The sequence below is a fragment of the Myotis brandtii genome, unplaced genomic scaffold (genome assembly GCF_000412655.1).
Source record: "Myotis brandtii unplaced genomic scaffold, ASM41265v1 scaffold220, whole genome shotgun sequence".
NCBI classification, from domain to species: Eukaryota; Metazoa; Chordata; class Mammalia; order Chiroptera; family Vespertilionidae; genus Myotis; species Myotis brandtii.
In genome coordinates, this window is record NW_005358250.1 from 2,076,658 (window position 1) to 2,098,688 (window position 22,031).

General features: G+C 44.9%; 2 protein-coding genes and 1 pseudogene across 2 annotated transcripts in view; 1 reads left to right on the forward strand and 2 right to left on the reverse strand.

The window, feature by feature from the left end:
- The window catches only part of LOC102243736 (olfactory receptor 2A12), a 9,154-nt gene extending 2,667 nt beyond the window's left edge, over positions 1–6,487 (reverse strand). The window contains exon 1 of the mRNA XM_005866079.1: positions 6,451–6,487. The gene's annotated coding sequence lies outside the window, so the exon portion shown is untranslated. The remainder of the gene's footprint in view (positions 1–6,450) is intronic.
- A 4,746-nt stretch (positions 6,488–11,233) lies between these two features.
- LOC102250626 (olfactory receptor 2A12) lies at positions 11,234–12,178 on the forward strand. The gene has a single exon (XM_005866103.1). The coding sequence runs from the start codon at positions 11,234–11,236 to the stop codon at positions 12,176–12,178; it is 945 nt and encodes a 314-aa protein (XP_005866165.1).
- A 3,282-nt stretch (positions 12,179–15,460) lies between these two features.
- On the reverse strand, positions 15,461–17,427 carry LOC102250924 (annotated as a pseudogene).
- Positions 17,428–22,031: the final 4,604 nt, after the last annotated feature.

Here is a 22,031-nt window from a genome sequence, read left to right on the forward strand (position 1 = left end):
TTCCTTCCTTCCTTCCTTCCTTCCTTCCTTCCTTCCTTCCATCCTTCCTTTCTTTCTTTCTTTCCCACACAGCCAATGAATGGCTTGCTCTTTAGGAGTCTGATGATAAAGGGTGTTTGACCTGGTTGAACACACACGAAGGCTGAGGGCAAGTGGAACTCGCTGTCTCTAAACCAGCGGCATGTGTCCAAGGGTGCTGCTCGGCAACCAGGACCCCTGGTGGGAAACTTGGGCTCCCTGAAGCCCTGGGTTCCCATCATACCTTCCCCCAGCTCTCCTGAAAGGAAAACACTCTTCACTGGGAAGAAATTGCCTGACTCTCAGTCTAGGGACCAGAAACCCCACGTGAGGGAAAACAAAGGGTGACATCATTATCCACCATGAGGAGCCCGGCCTCTGTACCTCCATCTGGGCTAAAGCTATAGAATTCAGCTTTTGGCCTGTACTTTACAATATACCTTGACATTCATTCTCTCTTTGAGCCTCATGAGAGAGCTCATGATGACTCTGTGAGAGTATAGGGCAGGGATCATTATCTCCATCTCACAAATGGAGAAATGAGACTCAGAGAGGGAAAATGTGGGAGAAACTGAATCTCACTCATTCTTCAGCTGCAGTAGGTTTCTCACGAGCAGCAAAACCATAGCTAACCGGAGCTCAACTCCTCTGAGTCCTCCATGTACTGAATGTGTTCTGGCCTGGATTCTCAAAAGGGAAAAGGAAATCTGAGGGCAAAGAATTTTTGGTTGGAAGAAATTGGTGGCATCTCTAAGATCAATGCAGTCATACCAGCCAGAAACCTGGGGGAAATCTCATCTTCTTCTTTCTCATCCCACTACATCCTATCTGTCCCCAGGTTCCATTGCCACCACCTCCAAAGTGCCTCTCATACCCATCCATCCCCTACTGTCTGGTTCAGACACTCTCTCTCACTCGGATTTTATCTGTCCTCCAGCTGGGCCTTTGTCCAGCTCATTCTGTGCACTGGTTTGCAGAGCACTCTTTCTAAAACAAAGATTTGATGGAACCACTAGTTCAATCTTTCAATGGCTCCATTGTCTACAGGGCAAAGTCTAAGAAAGTTAGACCAATATCCTGGCTTTGTTCCTTAAAGCCAGATCCAGTTTTGGTCACCAGACTCCAAGGCAGGCCAGACACTTAGGAAAATCTCCAGCTACTGCAAGAGCTGAAGCAGAAAGCGTCACAGTGGCCCAAGATGCCACATGCAGAGAGGAGACCTGGGAAGAAGATGGATCCCAGGTCAGCTCCTTGGACTCTGTCTGAGCTCAAGGCAGCAAGCCCGCGTTAACTTGGAAATTCCACAAGTCGAGCACATCCCCGCTGAGCGGCTCAGCTTGAAGGTGTGTGATTTTATTGTTTCCCACTGTAACCTCGTTACTTAATACAGAGCCTGGCACATATTAAGACCCAATAAATACTTACTGACCAGGAGACCTAGTGAAAAAAAAAGAGAGCGAGAGAAAAGACGAATATAGACATTCTCTCTTCCTATGCTTTTCCTTCCTGTTCCTCAGAGACCTGGAGAAAATGATGTGTGTCTGGAAGTCACAAGTCCCAGGAGAAATCAGGGCACAGGTTGGTTGAGGGAGGAAGATTGAGAGAGTTGGCACCAATGGTCATGAATCGCTCTAGCATTTCTCTCAACTTCTATCCAAGCCAATAAATAATAATATAGAATATTATTTTAAATAGTAAATTCAACAACTGAATAACAATAATGTGCAATTATATATAATAATATAATTACTTTAATAATTCAATACATTATAGTATTATTGTTGCTGTAACAGCTTACTATGTGCCAAGCACTATGATCTGCTTTATTTTATCCCCATAACTGGGGTGCTGGTTGAAATATTTAACAATAATTGTGGGCACCCTCCAATCAGAACAAACACATGTCATAGGAAACAGAAGTTGTACCAGAATGCCTACACGCTGAACACGAGCCTGCACAGAGCTACCCTGTGACGCAGGCATGATCGCTACCCCCGTTTTACACGTAAGGAAAGCGGTGACACACTTGCCCGGGGACACAGTGGTAGCCAACTGCAGTGCCTGTGCTCATAACCACCAGGGGACACTCTCTCTGAGCCCCTGTGAGAATGTGGTTGGACTGACCGCCTGAACACAGGTCCTCCTCTTCCTCTGCCACTTACTTGCTCACCTGCTTTCTCATTTCCTGCCTCCTCCAGGGTAGAAGCTGAAATAAAAGGGGGCAAGAGGATGGGAAATTGTGACCAAAAAGTGAAGTGACAGCTGACCAGGCAGCCGACCTGGCTAAGCAGGTGCAAGGAGGCAATAAGACCAGGCTGCTGGTGCCCACTCCATGCACAGCGACACAGTCATATGCTGACCCTCCCTGAGGCTGCTTGCCACCCTCTGCCCTCCATACCATGGTCTCCTTCACAGCGAGCTGCATGAGGGGAAGGTCAGAGGCCAGGCAGGTGATGCCAGAACTGGCTCTTCCCTGTGGCCTGCCATGTCCAACAGCCCCTTGAATTCTCAGTGCTGCCTGGGAAGAGGAGAGAGCACTGGTTCTGGGGTAACCGGGTGTATCCTCCTCTGAGGGCCAGGGGTCTGCTGGGCCAGGGGACAGATGGGGTGAGCCATGAAAGCCTGGCAGGATCCGGAGATCCTGGAAGATTGAAGACAGAGCAGGTGCATAGGGGGGTCTGAGGTGGCAGATCCCCATCTACAGGCAGCAAAAATGGACTGGAGCACAGACCAGAGATCCAGACTGGGCAGAATAGACACAGAGGAACATCAGGAAGGATCAACGTACACAGATGGACACAGAGGACCAGAGCGGCAGGGCAGAGTAGCACCAGACTGGAAAGAGATGGAAACTGAAGATAGAATCGGAGGGTCAGAGAGGGGCCTGGAGCTGGGTCCAGGGAGCAGGTGCACCTCTGGGGCCGCGGCCGCCTTCACTCACCCACTCCTGCCAGAGCACACTTTACATAGATTTCTGAAATGTGCAACCTCCCTAACACCCCATGCAGATGCTGCCTTCAGAGTGAGACCCTGCCCCAGTCCATGGCACCCCCACTCGGGTCGTCACCTCCCAACCTGTCTTGTACTGAGCTGAAAGCAAGTACTGTTCTCCGCTGACATCAATGATATGCTCTCTAAAGCTCCCCTCTGCCCCATATCTGCCCTCCACCCTCCCATTTCTCTCTTCTCCAGAATCCCATCTGTATTACAACGCAGTAGCCCTTACCTGTGCTACTTTTCCTTATGAGGGTGTGTGGGGCTGTCTGAGTCGCCTTCTCTCCTCTTGATAAGCCCTTGTGCACTGATCTTGCCCATCTTCCCCAAGCTGGATCCTCACCTGCCTCCAATATCTTTAACTCCAGGCTGCAGCCCCAGCAGACACTTCCCGCTGACAGCACAGGGATGGCCCCGCCCTTCCGCTCAGCAAGAGCAACCTCTGGGGAAGCAACTGAGCACAAGAGACCCAGCGATTGTCATCAGACAGACTTGGTCACTGCGACCTGATCAAGTCACTGAGGTTCCCAGAGCCTCAGCTTCCTCACTGTCAAATGGAGTGGTGCCCCCTGTATCATAATAATGCCTGCCATTGGGTTTGTTTTTACTTTGAGTAGTCATTATGGGCCAGATATTTGATATATACTAAATCCTCACAGCAGTACTATCTCTATTTTACAGATACAGAAATGGAAGCTTGGAGCCTTAAGTGGGCTGTGCAGAGCTGGGATGCTGAACGCGGTTTTGTTGGGCCACACAGGCTGTGCTTCCACCCAATGCTGAACCCGGTGTCATGATCTGGCACAAGCCAGACCAGAGGCAGGGAGGCCGCTCGGGTGGGAAGAACAGAGATACATGTGGAGGGGGAGGTGGTTGGCTAACACATCCAGACACAAGAGCAGCAACTTTTTTGAAAAAATAAATTTTTATTGATTTCAGAGAGGAAGGCAGAGGGAGAGAGAGAAACATCAATGATGAGAGAGTCCACATGGGGATGGAGCCTGCAACCGGGGCATGTGCCCTGACCGGGAATTGAACTGTGACATCCTGGTTCATAGGTTGACGCTCAACCACTGAGCCACGCCAGCCGGGCAAGAGCAGCAACTTTTGCGGGCAGCAGGCTCTTTTGGGGTTTCTGCTAGATGCACATTCTTCTGGGGTTAGGGAAGGAAAGGGGGAAAGGAACCGGCATTTATTATACACCTTCATGTGCCCGACTCAGGCATCATTTCACTTAATTCTCCAACTGCTCTGTGTTATTTCCACTGTATGGACACTGAAGTTCAGAGGTGAAAAGACTTGTCCAAGGTCAAACAGCTGTTCGAGGCAGCTGAGACCCCAGTCTAGGTCTGCCTGATTGTAAAGTGCCTCCCACACACTTTGCTTTGTGGGGGGAGGGGGGCGGGTGACAGCCAAGACCACTCAAATCCCTAGCCTGGGGATGGGGCCCCTCCTTCAGCTTTTCTGAGCCCCTCAAGTTGGACTCCGGTCCTTCTGAGAGTTCTGTGTTGTTCATGAGGCCTCTACCTGAGCTTTAAGGTTGCAGAGTCTGAAAGAGAAATAGAGAATCCTGCTTCCCAGCCTGGAGGCCATTCACCCGTGGAATCTTTGATACCCAGGATAATTCCTGCTGGAGTCTTCCCTGTTTTCTGAGCAAAGTAATCCATGTTCATCAGATAAAATTCATAATGACAGAAAGGTAGGAAGAAGAATTTAATTAACCTCTGTGGCAAGGGTGGCTCAATGGTAGAGGGTCGGTCCACTCACTGAAGGGTCTCAGGTTTGATTCCTGGTCAAAGGCATGTACCTGGGTTGCAGGTTTGATCACTGGCCCAGGTGGGGCGCATGCAGGAGACAACCAATCAATGGGAGGCACATTGATGTTTTTCACTCTCCCTACTCCCTCCCTCCCACTCTCTCTGAAAATCAATGGAAAAAATATCCTCAGGTGAGGATTAACACACACAAAAAGAGAAGAATTTAATTACCCTGTAGTTTCTCACATACAACAAAGAAAATTTCTGTTATATTTCTCTCTTATTTTTTTCTTTCTTTTTTTTTTAATTTAGAGAATACTTTATTAGTTTCTGTAATCAAACCCATGTAGATTAAGACCTTAGATATTTAATAAAGTGTGTTACCCCTGTACAAATGGAAAAAATTATGTTGAATGTTTCTAGACCAATATGGCTGTTAATTTAATATTATCTATAGCAGTGGTTCTCAACCTTGGCTGCACATTAGAATCACCTGGGAATGTTTTTAAAATCCTGATTCCTGGCCCTCATCCCCCAGAAATTGTTTCTTTGTTATGGGGTAGGGCCACAACATTAGTAACAAAGAAACAGAATTAAAACTTTATTGTGGGGAGCCGCTACAGTGTTTTGGACAGGTTCAAGCCTTGGACTGATGAGAGGGCACAGTCCTCTCATTGCCACGTGCAAGTCCCAGCTTGGAGGGCAGGGCCCTCCCAGCACAATTATAGCCAACAGCTGTAGTTGTAAGCTTGAACCTATGGTCAGAACACGTGGCCCCACGTGCCTGAGTGATGTGGGCTTGATAGAGTTCAGGTGCATGTAGTTGAGTAGGATTGAAACCCAGGAGAATGTTGTAAACATCTTGGTCACGCCCTTACTTTGCCTTGTAGCATCTGCTATAAAATAAAGGCATGGCTGTGGGCGTGGTCACTATCTCTCAGAGAAGCAGCGTCCCACTGAGACCCGGCTTGCATTCTCTTGTCTTTCTTTTCTAAGCCTTTCAGCCGCCCCCACTCAGGTTCACCCTTGGCCGTGCTGGTGCAGCACACTTTATAAAGATATGCCTCCACACTCCCAGGGCAGGTTCCTGCCTCAAACCCTGCCCTTACAGGAAACAGCTCCAGGAAACAGCTCGGGGGAGGGTGCAGCCGTTTCCAAGACAACCCCTGCAGGACTGACTTCCTTCTGCTTGGTCGCCACACTGGCCGTGATGAACACCACCCAGGGTTTTTATATAAGTAGATGTGCAATCCCCTCTTGAACATGAAATCTCTGCTTCATGTTCAAGAGGTTCCTCCTTTTTGGGGGGAGGAAGAAAATTACCACCACTGTTCCCTCTCACTTGCTTGAGGCACGTGTGGCCTGGGCAAGAGCCCTCCACTGCAATCCAGGCATCTGGGTTCTTGCCCCTGCTGCTGAGTGTTCTCTCTCCCTCCCCCACCCAGAGAAGAACTAGGCTGACCCTTAGGACTGCTCAGTGATTGCTGTCAGTATAGTACCTGCCATTGACTGAGCCCCTTCTGGATACCAGGACGTGTGCTAAGCACCTTATATGCACCTTCTTAACCCTCACAGCATTGTTCTCTGTTCTGATATGATGAAAGTTAGACTCAGAGAGGGAAAGTGACTTGCCCAAGGTCATATGGTGAGAAAGTGGTAGAGTCAGCATTCAACCACCAACCTGGCTTTTTCTTCTTCTTCTTCTTCTTCTTCTTCTTCTTCTTCTTCTTCTTCTTCTTCTTCTTCTTCTTCTTCTTCTTCTTCTTCTTCTTCTTCTTCTTCTTCTTCTTCTTCTTCTTCTTCTTCTTCTTCTTCTTCTTCTTCTTCTTCTTCTTCTTCTTCTTCTTCTTCTTCTTCTTCTTCTTCTTCTTCTTCTTCTTCTTCTTCTTCTTCTTCTTCTTCTTCTTCTTCTTCTTCTTCTTCTTCTTCTTCTTCTTCTTCTTCTTCTTCTTCTTCTTCTTCTTCTTCTTCTTCTTCTTCTTCTTCTTCTTCTTCTTCTTCTTCTTCTTCTTCTTCTTCTTCTTCTTCTTCTTCTTCTTCTTCTTCTTCTTCTTCTTCTTCTTCTTCTTCTTCTTCTTCTTCTTCTTCTTCTTCTTCTTCTTCTTCTTCTTCTTCTTCTTCTTCTTCTTCTTCTTCTTCTTCTTCTTCTTCTTCTTCTTCTTCTTCTTCTTCTTCTTCTTCTTCTTCTTCTTCTTCTTCTTCTTCTTCTTCTTCTTCTTCTTCTTCTTCTTCTTCTTCTTCTTCTTCTTCTTCTTCTTCTTCTTCTTCTTCTTCTTCTTCTTCTTCTTCTTCTTCTTCTTCTTCTTCTTCTTCTTCTTCTTCTTCTTCTTCTTCTTCTTCTTCTTCTTCTTCTTCTTCTTCTTCTTCTTCTTCTTCTTCTTCTTCTTCTTCTTCTTCTTCTTCTTCTTCTTCTTCTTCTTCTTCTTCTTCTTCTTCTTCTTCTTCTTCTTCTTCTTCTTCTTCTTCTTCTTCTTCTTCTTCTTCTTCTTCTTCTTCTTCTTCTTCTTCTTCTTCTTCTTCTTCTTCTTCTTCTTCTTCTTCTTCTTCTTCTTCTTCTTCTTCTTCTTCTTCTTCTTCTTCTTCTTCTTCTTCTTCTTCTGACCACCTGGCTCCTACACCAGCCTTATAGATGCCCTCCAGCCTGACTATACATACCCTGTAAACCAGTACTGCACGTTGGCCATAGAGACGCTGCAGTAGAACGATTTGGAATCTGACAGATCTAGGTTCAAGTTCAGACGGCACAATGTATCTGCTATGTGGTGTGAACAAGCCACTTAATTCTCTGAAACTCTCTGTGCCTCCAGATCTGTCAAATGGCTTACTGATCTTGTTGTGAGAATTAATTGCCTGGCATAGCCTTTGATAAGAGTAAATGTTCAATAGTAGGTAGTTATGCTGCAGTAATAGGTTTGGGAGCATTTATATCACCCTGAGGTGTGTGGCCTTGGATAATAGGTTTCAATAAGTGGTAGTTATGAGGATATTGATAAGTATTGGCAGTATTTATATAATCTATAGTCAAGCCGTAGTTTGCCTCTACTAGGTGTGTGGCCTTGAATAAAATGCTTGAGGACATAAAAGACACACAAAGGTGCTTGGAAAGGACACAAAGCACATCTCAGTATTATCACTGTGTCACACAGAAACGTGCAGCTCAGCCACAGGGCTCCTCCCTCCTCTAAGTCTCAGTGGGAAGAAAGTTCAGTCCCCAAATGGAAACTTCACAAGGATGTCCAGCTCATCTGCTCTGGGGGCCACTCCTGAAATGCCTTGGGGACACTCACTTCCTGGCTGTGTTTTTCGTCTTCCCAGAGGCTCTGTGCTGCATTTACCAGCATCGGGGAATCCTCAGGGCTTCTCAGGATTGGAAATCTGCTCTCCAACCCCATTCCGATAAAAGAGGGCCCCGGGTCTGCCCGCTGGGAGCCCCTCCCTCCAGGGCTGCTGCGTCCAACACACTTAGGAGATACGCACATCTCCCATGTAAGGCACTGTGCCAGGGAGCGGGGTGAACTGCTTTCTGCACATAGCACACAGATCAAGAAGAAGCCTGAGGCTGCTGCCGCAGGAGTGAAGGAGGCGACTCAAGCAGAACAGGGTGCTGGTCATTTGTAGGTGAGACTGAGGGAAGCCATGGGAGAGTTTCCTTCCCTGGGCATCCCTAAGAATGGACAAAAGATCCACCCTAGTCTCTGCCCACTCACTGGGGGAGGAGAGAAGGGTGCTCCTGCCCTCACTGAGCAGGAGTGGGGTCTCCAGCACACTTCCCCAGATTTGCTCGCATCCTTCTCAGGGGACCCTCATCCCTGGTGCACCCTGATGAAGCGTCTGCTCCCTTCTTCTCTACCAGAATTGCAGAGGCAGGGAAGGAGCAGGGACGCAATGGCTGATGGAGAAAGGAGAGTGGATATGAATATGGCATTTTCCTGGTGCGAGGTTTTGATGTAATTGTTTCTTCATGGGTGCCTTTGAGAGAGTGGCAGAGCGCAGTGGTTAAGAGCCCGCAGCCAGGATTAAGAGACCCAGGATTTAGGCCTGGTCCTGCCGTGTACTAGCTTGGCAGAAGGCAGAGCAGAATTTGGTGTTGAAGCAGAGAAAATTAGCACTGAAACAGGACTCCAAAAGCGGTCTGCCGATCCCTAGTAGATCTGTGGAGAGATCAAAATGAGACAGCCTCTGCCTACAACCTGTGGCTGAGAAAATAGAACGCGAAATCTACCAGACCAGGCTGGTGGGTAAGGAGGAGGAAACCCCGAGCTGAGCCTTGAAGGTTGGTGGGATGTGAAGCAGGAGAAAGGATTATGGAAACATTCAAGCAGATAAATACTTTAGGGAAGGGTGGTGGAGATCTGCCTGGCATATATGCCAGAACTGAGAAAGGTAGCCTGGAGGTCTTTGGCTCAGAGAGGAGGCCACCCCAGCTGCCCAGACTGGGATCCTTTTGGTGGTCTTGCTGTTAACAACATGGCTCAGACATTTCAGAGGTACTGGTGAATCACAGACTTGAAAATTGGTTAGAACCAGATGGGAAAGGCCTTAAATTCCAGCCTAAGAGGCCCGAGAAAGGGCATGAGAGATGAAACAGGGCCTGCTGATGGGTGCGCCAGGAAGGGAGGCCAGTAAGAGGCCACCGAAAAAATCTAGGTCTGGATTGTGAACTGGTGGCGAGGAGGGTGTGAGCAGCCCTATCATCCTGGATTCAGGGTTTGCCACTTGCACTGCTGACCAATCCTTATTTCTTTAAAGTTTCTCTTCTCAATGTCTAAGACTCTGAGCTTCCCTAGTTCTCCTCCTCCCTTGATAAACATTGCTTCTCTGGGACATTTTTTCTTCATCCAATTATTGATGTTTCCTAAAGCTCAGACCATCTTCTTTTGCCCATACAGCCTCAGACTGTCACCATCATCCTGCAGCAATCCGTCCTCACAATCATGTTTTTAACCCCTGTCTTCTGGAACCTCAGAAGCTTGAAAATGCTATGATAGCTCTTCCCCCTCCCTCTACTCTTCCTTCCACTCAGCTTCCCATTACCTACATTGCTACCATTCACTGGGCATTTTCAATAACCAGGTATATTTCCTGTACTCTCCACTGTGGGGGAGGTATTACAGATGACAAGCATGAGACTCTGAGAGGCTAAGTGACTTGGGAGTAGTAAAAAGACTTCAAGACTCAGGTGCACTGACCCCTGAATCTTGCTCTATGCACTCTCCTATGCTCTGGCCGCATGTCTCCAGCTCCCAGAAGGAATCTCCTGCCAACACAATCCTGTTCAGCTGACTGCTCGGCTCCCCTTGGTGCTCATGGCACTGATGCAGTCATAGGTCTCCAGCCTGGTATTACTGCTATCAAAGCATAGCAGAGCTGGAAGGGTCCTTTGGAGTGGTCAAGTCCAACAACTTCACTTAAACATGGGGCTTTGAAGTTCACCGAGGATCACACAGCAAAATCAGGGCAGAGTCAAGACCAGCCCCTCGCTCTTCGGATTTCCAGACTCATTTCACTTATACTAATCCCTTTTACTTGCCTAGTGTTTATATATATATATATATATTGCAAAATGTCTTGACCTACAGTATTTCATGTGCGCCTTGCCATTCCTCTGTGCCATAGATGTTTACCTCTATCTAACAGATGATGAGACAGGCCAATGGAGGTGAAGAGACTTGCCCGAGGTCACACACCAGGGTAAGTGACAACCGTGGGGCATTCAGGAAGAGCTGAATTTAAAATGTGGTCCTGGGTGGTACTTGTAAGGACTCAAAAGAGAATCCCACAGATATCTAAGCATAAGAAACAAAGTTTAGACAGGGCTTAGGGGCTGGAGATAGCAAGTCTGGAAGCAGAGTCACGCTCTCCCTGCTGCTCAGGCTGTGAGGTGTCTCTTCTCTGCTTCCCAGCGTGCCTGCTATTTTATCATCACTGCAAGACCTCCCTTTTTCTTCTCTATAGCTTCAGCTCCCCTGTGATTTTGAGTTACCATTGCACCAGCTTTGCATTGACAGTATCTCAGCCACCCATAGCCCACTGACACAGACTTTCAGTGTCATCATTTTAAATTCTCAGCGGAGAATTGTCTTTCAGCTTTGACAAGTGTACATCCTTAGTAGAATTCAGCAGTGGCCAGGGGTTGGCTGGGTCCGCTGCTACAGACATGGCTACCTGATGCCCTCTGTGGGTGAGGGTGGCTTCCAGAGCAGGGTCTATGGGCAGTCAGACAGCCTGTATTCTATTAAGGTCCGGATCCAGGCCTTCTGACTTATTTCCCAGTGCCAGGACTGCCCTAGCTTCCTTTCCCTTTTCATCCAACTCAGCAAAGGTTTGACCAAATCTTTTTTTGTGTGCAACTTTCTGTGCAAGATGCTGTGCGTGTGACTCAACTTCTATCAACTCTGTCCTCCCTCCCACAAGGCCAAGGACAGAACAGGGAAGTTCTGTTTGTCTTTAATAAGTAGATCACCATGCAGAGCCTTGGCAAAAAGAACCACAGCTCTGTATCCGAGTTCATACTCCTTGGCTTCTCCAGTGAGTCACAGGTCAGAATGGCCCTGTTCACTTTCTTCCTCCTCCTCTACCTCATCACCCTTCTGGGCAATGGACTCATCATCACCCTGATCTACCTGGATTCACACCTCCACACGCCCATGTATTTCTTTCTCAGTATCCTCTCCTTGGTGGACATGAGCTATGTAACCACCACCATGCCCCAGATGTTGGTTAATATGGTATGTCCAAGGATGACTATCTCTTGGGGAGCTTGTGTAGCCCAGATGTTCATCTTCTTGGTCCTGGGCATTGCTGAGTGTGTCCTCTATGCCATTATGGCCTATGACAGGTATGTAGCCATTTGCTTCCCCCTTCACTACACCCTACTCATGAGCCGTCCCGTTTGTATCAAGATGGTCATAGTCTGTTGGTCCATTAGCATAGCTGGGGCCCTTATCTACACTGTCTTCACCATGCGTCTGCCTTATTGTGGTCCCCACAAGATTAACCACTTCTTCTGTGAGGTCCCTGCTGTTCTGAAGTTGGCCTGTGCGGACACATCCCTCAATGACCAGTTGGGTTTCATCTTGGGTTTCATCCTGATTTTTGTCCCACTCTCCCTCATCCTGGCCTCTTATATTCGCATCTTTATCTCCATCTTGAGAATTCGTTCATCCCAGGGGAGGTTCAAGTCCTTCTCTACATGTGCTTCCCATGTCACTGTAGTCACCATGTTCTATGGGCCAGCCATGATCATGTACATGAGGCCTGGCTCCTGGTACAACCCAGAGCGGGACAAGAAGCTAGCCCTGTTCTACAATGTTGTCTCTGCCTTCCTTAACCCCATCGTCTATAGCCTCCGGAACAAGGATGTAAAGGGGGCCCTTCTGAAAGTACTTGGAAGACAGACGGCCCAATGACCTAGGATCTTTCAGAGTTGTCCAGATTCATGATGGAGCTCATGTGGTTTCATAAAAATACATCAGTTCTGATCACCCTGAATCTTCCTGGGTTTGTAAGCAGCTGGGAGAGGGTGTGGCCATCCCTAAACTGAAGATCCCCCCCTTGGTTGGAAAACTTTCAGCTGCCACCACAGAATAACTCAGTTAAGTAGTGAAAGCAAAGGATTTCTTCTACAAAGACTATATCTTTATGGCTCAAGGCCATTGCTCTGTTGCTTTTCCTGGTTGTTTTTCTTGCCTTTGAAAATTTGTGTCAGTGCAATATGATCACAGCCAAATGTTTAACATGCGTACATGCTTTTCCACAGTGTAAAGGATTTGGGGATGAAAATGGCATAAAGAGTAGACAGATGATGCAGGAAGACAGCCTTGCCTTACTGTCTGCCATGCATTTACAGATCATATTCAGCATTTTTCTTTGCACTAGATGTTATAAAATCTAAGCTACAGTTATTTTAGACATAGCTGTGTAACTGTATGGCTAATAATCGATCTGGTCTGGACTCAACTTGTGAAACTGAATCTGACCTGGTTTACATTTTAAATATTTTTTTAAAGGATGAAATAATTACAGAGAAAATTGAAGTGTTCTTCAAATATTACCAACTCCCCTGAATCAATCACTATGATTAAACCAAAGTGTATTTAATGTGTTTTTAAGTTTTTGCTACATACAATTGTATCAATGAACAATATATAGAATTATTCTTGTATAAGTTTAAACTTTTTTTTAATGGTAGCGTGAGGTCAGTATCACTCTGACAAAATTTTAATTCAACATCATGGTTCTGACATCCACTCATGTGATAATAATAGGCCTAGCTTATTCCCTTTGACAAGCATTTGAATATACCACACTTAATATTTATCTACTATTGAACACTTGTTTATTTCCAATTTTTCACTGTTTAAATAATTCTGCAACTAATGTCTTTGGACATTTTTCCATATATAAATATTTTTCTAGGATTTATGTATATTGGACTTTGAAGATTGTAGAATAAAAGAAAATTTAAATTTACTAGACATTCCTAAATTATTCTTCCAAGTAATTACACCAATCTACACCTTTCATTCCCATCAGTACTTGATATTGTGTATATTGTGTATGTATCTCAAACATCCTAATTTTCTTGTCTATCGCATAGATGGAAAGTGGCAACATTATTTTTTGTTTCATTTGTATTTCCCTAGTTGCTAGTGAATCTAACTTCTTTTGGTAAGATTGTTGATAGTATTGTCAAGTGAATATAGTGGGTTCTGAAGTCAGACTTATGTGTTCTAATCCGAACTCTACCTACCCTTTACTAACTCAGTGAAGATGGGAAAGTTACCTCATATCTCTGAGTTTCAGTTTCCTCTTCTGGTAATGGAAAGAAAATAGTATACACTTCAGAGAGTTGTTGAAAGTATTAATAAGATAATACATGTAAAGCACTTATCACAGTGAGTAACAAATGATAAGTGTTCAATAATATAAGATATTGTTTGCCTTTTCTTGATTTGTAGTTTTTTTATATACATTTTGGATATTAATTATTTGTCTATTACATGCATTGAATATGTCTCCTTTTAGCTAATTATTTGTTTTTTCTTTTTAATTGCAAAATTTTTCCTGGTTGTTTTTCTTGCCTTTGAAAATTTATGTCAGTGCAATATGATCACAGCCAAATGTTTAACATATGAACATGCTTTTCCACAATATAAAGGATTTGGGGATGAAAATGGCATAAAGAGTAGGCAGATGATGCAGGAAGACAGTCTTGCCTCACTGTCTGCCATGCATTTACAGATAATACTTAGCATTGCTCTTTGCACTAGATGTTATAAAATCTAAGCTGCAGTTATTTTAGACATACTGTGCAACTGTATAGCTCAGTGGTCGGCAAACTGCGGCTCGCAAGCCACATGCGGCTCTTTGGCCCCTCAAGTGTGGCTCTTCCACAAAATACCGACTTCTGCGCATGGGCCACGAAGTTTCAATCGCACTGTCCATACGCCATTTTGGATATTAATTATTTGTCTATTACATGCATTGAATATGTCTCCTTTTAGCCTAATTATTTTTTTTTCTTTTTAATTGCAAAAGTCAGAGGCAAACAAAAGGAAGAAAATGAAAACTGACCATTACCTTAGACCTGGAGATAACTACTGTTAACATTGGTTTAAACTTTAATAAGTGCTTGTATTAATGTTTTTGAAGCTATATAATATAATACAATTGTTAAACAATTTATTATTTGTTCTCATGATTTTAAAAATTGAATTATAAAGTATGTATTCTTCTGTAACTTGATTTAATCACTCAACAATAGGTTTGGGTATGTATCCATGATGGTTTATTTTTACTGCTGAAGAATATTTTTCCACTTTCTTTAGATATATAGAATAGAATAATAACTTAATAAATAGAATTCTTAATGAACTTATGAATTTTTTTCTTTGTTTTTTCTTACATGTCAAAAATTTCCCTGAGCCCATTAATTCATGAAGGAACCCATAAGATGTTAGGATTAGTTCAAGGAATAATTTGATTTATAGAAATTTATGTTTTCTACTGAACATTTGCATTGTTGTGAATACGAATTATTTGCATTACGCTAGATAGGAATAATTTTCATTGCTATAGTTTTCTATAACTTCACAGCTACCTGCCGAGCTGTAAAATGACCTAGACCATATAAGGTCAATTAAAGGAATGCACCCCCATAAAGTCAGATAATCCTCAGAGGATCTGCTAGGCAACACCAAGAGGGCCTTTTTGCAAGTCTTAGATGATGTTTTTCTGATAATATCCACCCTTATGATCTTAAACAATCTTCAAATATTATCCCTAATCACAAAACAAAGCTGGTTTTTGCAAACACATTTTAAATAGGATGAATTAAAAAAAAGAAATCTACAGACAGATACCGAAAAGAGAATCTTCAAAGCATTATAGTTAAAGAGACTATCCTAAGTGTAGCCAAAGGAGGGGGAAATGCCAAATTTTTTAAAAAGAGCTACATGACAGCCAACATTCTTCTGAAGAACAACAGTGGAAATGAGCTAAAAGAAAACAACGACCACACATGTTTTTCATTTCTGTCTCTCTCTTTTTTTGCTAACTTAAATTATTTTGAAAGTCATTTGAAAGACACTAAGACTCCACGGATATAGATTCCAAATTCATATTTTGTCCAACCACCGTAACCGGTCTCTGTCATGCCAAAAAGTTGATTTATTTGCTAATTCCTATTGTTAGCTTCCTGGAGAAGAGATCTTTTCTCATAAGCCATCTTTTTTCTTTATTCCCTTTTTATTTTAAGAGCAGAGCTTAATTTCCAGGAAATAGTATGTTTGTTGGAGATCAGTATTTAAAAAAATATCAAGGTAGATCTAATATGTTCAACAAAGTGGAGGTCTCAGCCAGAGATGTGGGGAGGTTCTCTAGTGTTTGCTTATCATCTTTTTTCTAATTTATTGATTTTAGAAAGAGAGAGAAGCAGGAAGAGAAAGAGAGAGCAGGAAGAGAAAGAGAGAGAGAGAGAGAGAGAGAGAAAGAGAGAGAGAGAGATTTGCTGTTCCACTTATTTATGCATTCATTGGTTGATTCTTGTATGTGCTCTGACTGGGGATCAAACCCACAACCTTGGTGTATAGGGACATGCTCTAACCAACTGAGCTACCCGGCCAGGCTATTTGCGTATCATCTTGCTGCCCAGAAATACACACGTGGAAGTGGCATTCAGGAATACAGTCCTGTACCAAGTTGTTCTCTCTTTGCATCTTAAATAGTAATCATTGGTCCTCCTAGTAAAGCTCATGGAGCACCCAGCTCCTCTTCTGGACCCGATCTTGGAAGGAGGCTCTGTAAATTTCCAGTTTTAATGTTGACAGCAATGCCATACATTATTTTGGGAAGTGGTTTTCATTTTCTTCCTGGTCATTTAAAAAAAATTTTTTTGTTAATCCTCACCCCAGGATATTTTTTCCAGTGATTTTTTTTTAAGAGAGAATGAAATGGAGGGAGGGAGGAGAGAGAGACAGATAAACATCCATGTGAGAGAGACACATTGATTGGTTGCTTCCCACACGAGCCAAACCAGGGTCAGGGATGGAACCTGCAGCCCAGGCACATGCCCTTAACAGGGAATTGAATGCACAACTCTTTGGTGAGCAGGCCAACCCTCTAACCCTTGAGCAACACTGGCCAGGGCTCTTCCCAGTCATTTAATTCTATCACACAGGTCACTAAGTGAATGTCATCGTCTTGCCTGTCAAATTCACTAAGAAGTTGATGAGTAAGTTTTTGTGACTATGGCTAAGGTGCACTTCTGGCCTTCCACACTGAGCATGGTGGGAAAGGATTGTGTGGAGTTCATGATCAAGGGAACCTCAGCTTTGGTGTCAGTTCATCATAATGCATCAAGCAGGTAGCTCCATTACCTGAGGACCTCAGGACCACAGCATGACAAGTGGAGGCATCATCAGAACCCAGATGGAGATGGGGCCTCCTTCAGGAGGCCACTGCAAGCTTCCTTTGCTGAACATACAGAAGGCCCTGGGGTCCCACTTGTTGAACAGACTGACCTCTGAGAAGTCTGGCTCTTTCTTCCAGAAGCAGGTGGGCTTGGATGAGGTCCCCGGCAGACTGAGCCCCAGGGAGGCGGCCCCACGCAGAATTTTGTACTCAGCGAAATATCATTAAAGAATGATGATGAAATAAAGATGTATAGAGTAACAAAAATTAAGAACATTTGTCACCAGCAGGACTCCAGCAAAGAAAATTCTGAAGTAAGAACTTTGGAGGAAGGAAAGTAAATGCAGATGGAAGGTCTGAAGCAAGAAGGAATAAAGAGCAAGGAAAGCCATATGCAGCTGGGTGAATCTAAATGAACATTGTCTCTGTAAACCAATATTGATAACATCGTATGGGGTTAACTAAGTAAATTAAAATTTTTAAAACGATAACCTTTATATCAGGAGTGGGATAAGTGGAAAAATATTCTAAATTTCTTATGTTATCTTGGAGGCCCTTCTCTATCCTCTCCCATCTATCAAACTCCTATTCGTCTTTCAGGGGCCACCTCAAGTATTGCCTCTCCTGTGAACTCTTTCCCACACCCCTCAGCGAAAAAAAGAGTCAGTGGGCCCCTCCTCTGTGTTAGTACATAATTGCATGTGTACCCTTCCCCACGAAATACCACACCTGCATCCATCTCCATTTCCCCCCCCCCTCCCCCCAGTCCTAGGCCAGCATGGACAAGGGGAGGACCAAATTTGTTCATCTTTTTGTTTCTAGTGACTAGTAATGTCTGATACACAATCAGTACCTTTGAGTGTTTGTAGAATCCGTCAGTCGGTGAGTGAAACCACAGCACAAACAGAGAGGAACAGAGGAGCAATCCTGGAGGGCTCTCAGCAAGGGAGAGCTGACGGGTAGCATGAGGTGTCAGGGAGGAGCTGTGTGAAGTGAGGTGTGTGTCTGGGAATCTACAGGTGGTTCAGGCTGCAGGGAGTGCAGGGTGTGAGACAGGAGAGGAGGCTGGAGAGGTGGGCAGAGTCAGCTCCCAAAGAACTTTGATGGTTGGACAGAGGAGCTGGGACTGAATTCCAGGGACAGGAACCATTGAAGCATGGAGCAGGGGAGGAACAAAGCCAGAGCTGCAGGTTGGAAAGACGATTCCACCACCTGTGCGTGTTAACACTTGCTGCCTACAGAGCTTGGTTGTTGAATTCAGGCCCTGCCACGTGGAAGGGAGATGGACCACTGACCTAGAGTCCCTGAGCTCTCAGACTGGGCATCTGGGGAGAGAGCGTCCCAGGCTGGGCCAGGGAAATGCTGGAAAAGGAACAGCCCTTCAGGAGTAGGAGGTTCACTATGGAGAGGGTCTGAGAGGGAACCTAAATCAGATTCAGCTGGACACGACCCACCAGGTCCTGAGCTCCCCTGGGGTGGAGAAAGAGGCCTCCATGGCCCTGCCAAGTGCCGCAGTGGACCCCATGCTGGGGTCAGGACCAGTAGAGCAGAGCAGGGAACAGAGAGCGACCCTGTCATCGAGGAGAAAGTGCCAAGCCCTCAGCGTGACCACAAGAGTGGCCAGTCAGGAGGGGAGGGAGGGGGCTTCATCCAGGGAGTGCAGGGTACAGCGAGGCTCCAGAACTCGGGCCCTGACTTCCCGCTACCCACTACCCTATTGTGCCCAGGAGGCAGGCTGGTATGAGCCGGGATGGCCCCGCCTAAGGAACCCTCCTGTCTCCGAAGCCAGGCTCTTGGGCTCAGCTCTCACAGGCCTCTCTCCGCTGTGGCTCTCGACTTCTTGCCCAAGTCCAGTTTGGGTCCTACAGGCACATATTGGGCCAAGTTCCAAATCCCCACCCCCCACCCCCCGGCTGGCGGTAGGGCCTTCTCACTCTCAGAAAGGATGGAGCCTGAAGTTCATTCCGCCCTGCAGGCAGGACTAAATTCACTTTGGCCGGAGGGGACCCCAGGTCGCTGCCGCACTGTCTCAGGACCGCAGGACGCAGGTTCTTTCTGTCACCTGTCAAGTCCTTGGTGCTACAGTCCTTGGGGAGTGAGGTGCCACAGCCGGAGAGTGGGCCCTTCTCTCCTGCTTGAGAAAAGCTTCTCACCAAGGGATTTGAAATGCCAGACAGAACACACCCTCAAAGGGCTGAGACCTGAGAGGCCACTGGGCAGTTAAAGACCACCATGGGCACCATACTTCATAAGACACATATTAAAATGTACCCACATCCCACATTCAATATAATTAATCTATCACTATATAACTATATAGTAGGTTATATAATTCTATATCTTATATATAATCTTACCATTATATATCTTATATACATGAGTTTCCATTGACTTTGAGATTGACTGAAATTATCTTAGAAAAGGAGAAAATATTATTTTATGACCACTTGTTTCTGTTCGTTGGTATTTTTGTACATTTTGATTCCCTTTTCCTCTTGTTTCTAATAAAATTCATTTTGGAAAACCACAGCCTGTCTTGGGTGATCTCAAGGAAAAAGATCTCCATTCTGTCCACTCAAGGTTGAGGGAAGTTAGAGAGGGGAGAGTGGGCCTACTGTTATCCCCAGATGCAAAATTTAGGTAGTCCAGAGAGAGGTTAAAACTCGGTGGGGAGTTTTGCACTCTGTTCCCTCTTGCTTGGAGGGGCCTTCCCCAAAACTTTGTTTATTCTTAATAGAATCTTACAAAGGTACATTGTTTTTCCCCAGGCTTCGCCAATCTGCAGGTTCATGTTACTGGGCATCACCCATATTTGCCGGCTTTTGCCTTTGCTTGCTGGTGCAGGAACGCCAGCATCCAACAAAGCAATCCCCATGACGTTCTAGGGACAACTCCCGTAAGTTAACACGCGGCCCCTCGGGTGCTTCTTTCCCAGCCCCTTGCTGATGCACATTCCTATGAAGCTCCTTGCAGAACCCTAAATCGTACTGGCCAGAATTATTGAACATGAATGCCTGCGCCTTCAGCAAGAAACCAAGGCTACAGGTTTGCATTGTCCGCGAAGATATTATCCTACCCGACTGGAAATGCTGGAAAAGGAACAGTCTCCAGAGGTAGGAGGTTCCCAAGGGGCAGGCAAAGGCCTCCAGCTCTGAGGCCTCCAGCCATAGTGTTGTGTAAATAATGAAGCAGAAGTAAAAGGCAGATAACAAAACAAGGTATATAACTGCAATGTGCTTGCAGATCATTAATATAGAAAGAGCTCTTATGAATTGGTAAGAAAAATTCAAACACCCCAGAAAACTGCCAACAGATATGAACAGTTCATAAAGAAATCCAAATAATCAGTAAGCATATGCGAAAATCCCACCAAAGACATGCACATTAAAATACCAATGACTTGCTGCTACCCTATTGTGCCCAGGAGGCAGGCCAGTATGAGCCGGGATGGCCCCGCCTAAGGAGCCCTCCTGTCTCAGAAGATACCAGTTTTTCACCTTTGAAACTGGCTAAGAGTTTTTAAACAATCAGGGGTGACCAGAAGACAATGAATCATGGACTTTCACACATTGCTGGTGGCAGTATAAATTGTCAATAAAATATATATTTTAAAATACCAATGACTTCCTGCTACCCTATTGTGCCCAGGAGGCAGGCCAGAATGAGCCGGGATGGCCCCACCTAAGGAGCCCTCCTGTCTCAGAAGATACCAGTTTTTCACCTTTGAAACTGGCTAAGACTTTTTAAACAATCAGGGGTGACCAGAAGACAATGAATCATGGACTTTCACACATTGCTGGTGGCAGTATAAATTGATCTTTTTGCCAGAGGATCTGGTTTTATGTATCAAGAACCTTAAATACTTTGGCCTAATGCTTCCAGTGTTAGGATATTTTAGGGACTAGACATCAGAAGTGCAGGAAAAGTGATACAACAATTTTCATTGTGTTACTTAAGATATGAGACCATTGGAACCGAGTAAAAATACTTCTGTAATAGTGAATGACTTAAATATATTACTTAAATACATAACACAGGGGTGGGGAAAGTAGTTTTACAGTTATAATACAAATAAATGATATAATAATTAATAATAATGCAAGAATAAACTGTGTTTTGCATACTCACAACTGTAAACCTACTCCCCCCCACCACACACACACACACACACACACTGTATATTGAATATTTAACATATTTAAATTAAAAAGTCTAGACTTTATACTACAGGTCTACTGAGACATGTGGTATGATACTGTCCTTGCAGTGTTGGCTAAATCATTGTTCTCAAACTTAAGAGCACCTAGAAATCACCTATAGAATCTCTTCAAATGCAAATTCTGATTTCATAGGGGGAGGGTGCCAAGACTGCATTTCTTTTTTTTTTAATTAATTTATTTTTTTTAATATATTTTATTGATTTTTTTTACAGAGAGGAAGGGAGAGAGATAGAGAGTCAGAAACATCGATCAGCTGCCTCCTGCACATCCCCCACTGGGGATGTGCTCGCAACCCAGGTACATGCCCCTGACCGGAATCGAACCTGGGACCTTTCAGTCCACAGGCCGATGCTCTATCCACTGAGCCAAACCGCTTTCGGCATAGACTGCATTTCTTAACCACTCAGAAGTGATGCTGGTGATGCTAATCCACAGACGACTACCTGATTAGCAAAAGTCTAAATCACAAGGGAGAAACGTTTTGCATGAACCAATGACACCTGCATCCTGATATTCATGCCCTTGTAATCCCCTCCCGTAGAGTTTGGGCTGGACCTAGTATTTCATTTCTCATAATCGCAATACCCCAAACGTGAGGGAGCGGTAACTTTCAATATTAGGTTGCAAAAGACCCTGGTTCAGCATTGCTCTCAATCTCTCTTGCTCTCTTGCTTACTCTCATGAAGCCAACTGCCACGGGGTGTGCTGCTCTAGGGAGAGGCCCACATGGAAGGAACTGATGGATGCTCCGAACGATAGTCAAGAAGGAAACGAGACCCTCAGTCTAACAGCCTGTCAGGAACAGAATCTTAGCAACAATCAAGTGTGCTTGGAAGCAGTCCTTTCCCAGTCGAGCCTTAGGATAGCGGCAGCTGCAAATGGTACCTTCATTGCAGTCTTCTGAGGGCCCATAATCCAGAGGACCCAGCTAACCACTCATATTATTGATCCACAGAAACTGCAAAAAATACATACAATAAATGTTTGTTGTCATAAGCCATGAAATTGTGGGGGGTAACTTGTTACACAGCAATAAATAACTAATACAGAGGAACTGCAAAGAGTCATAAGGAAACTTTGGGGAATGATGATGATAATGATCTTGATCATGGTGATGGTTTTGCAGATA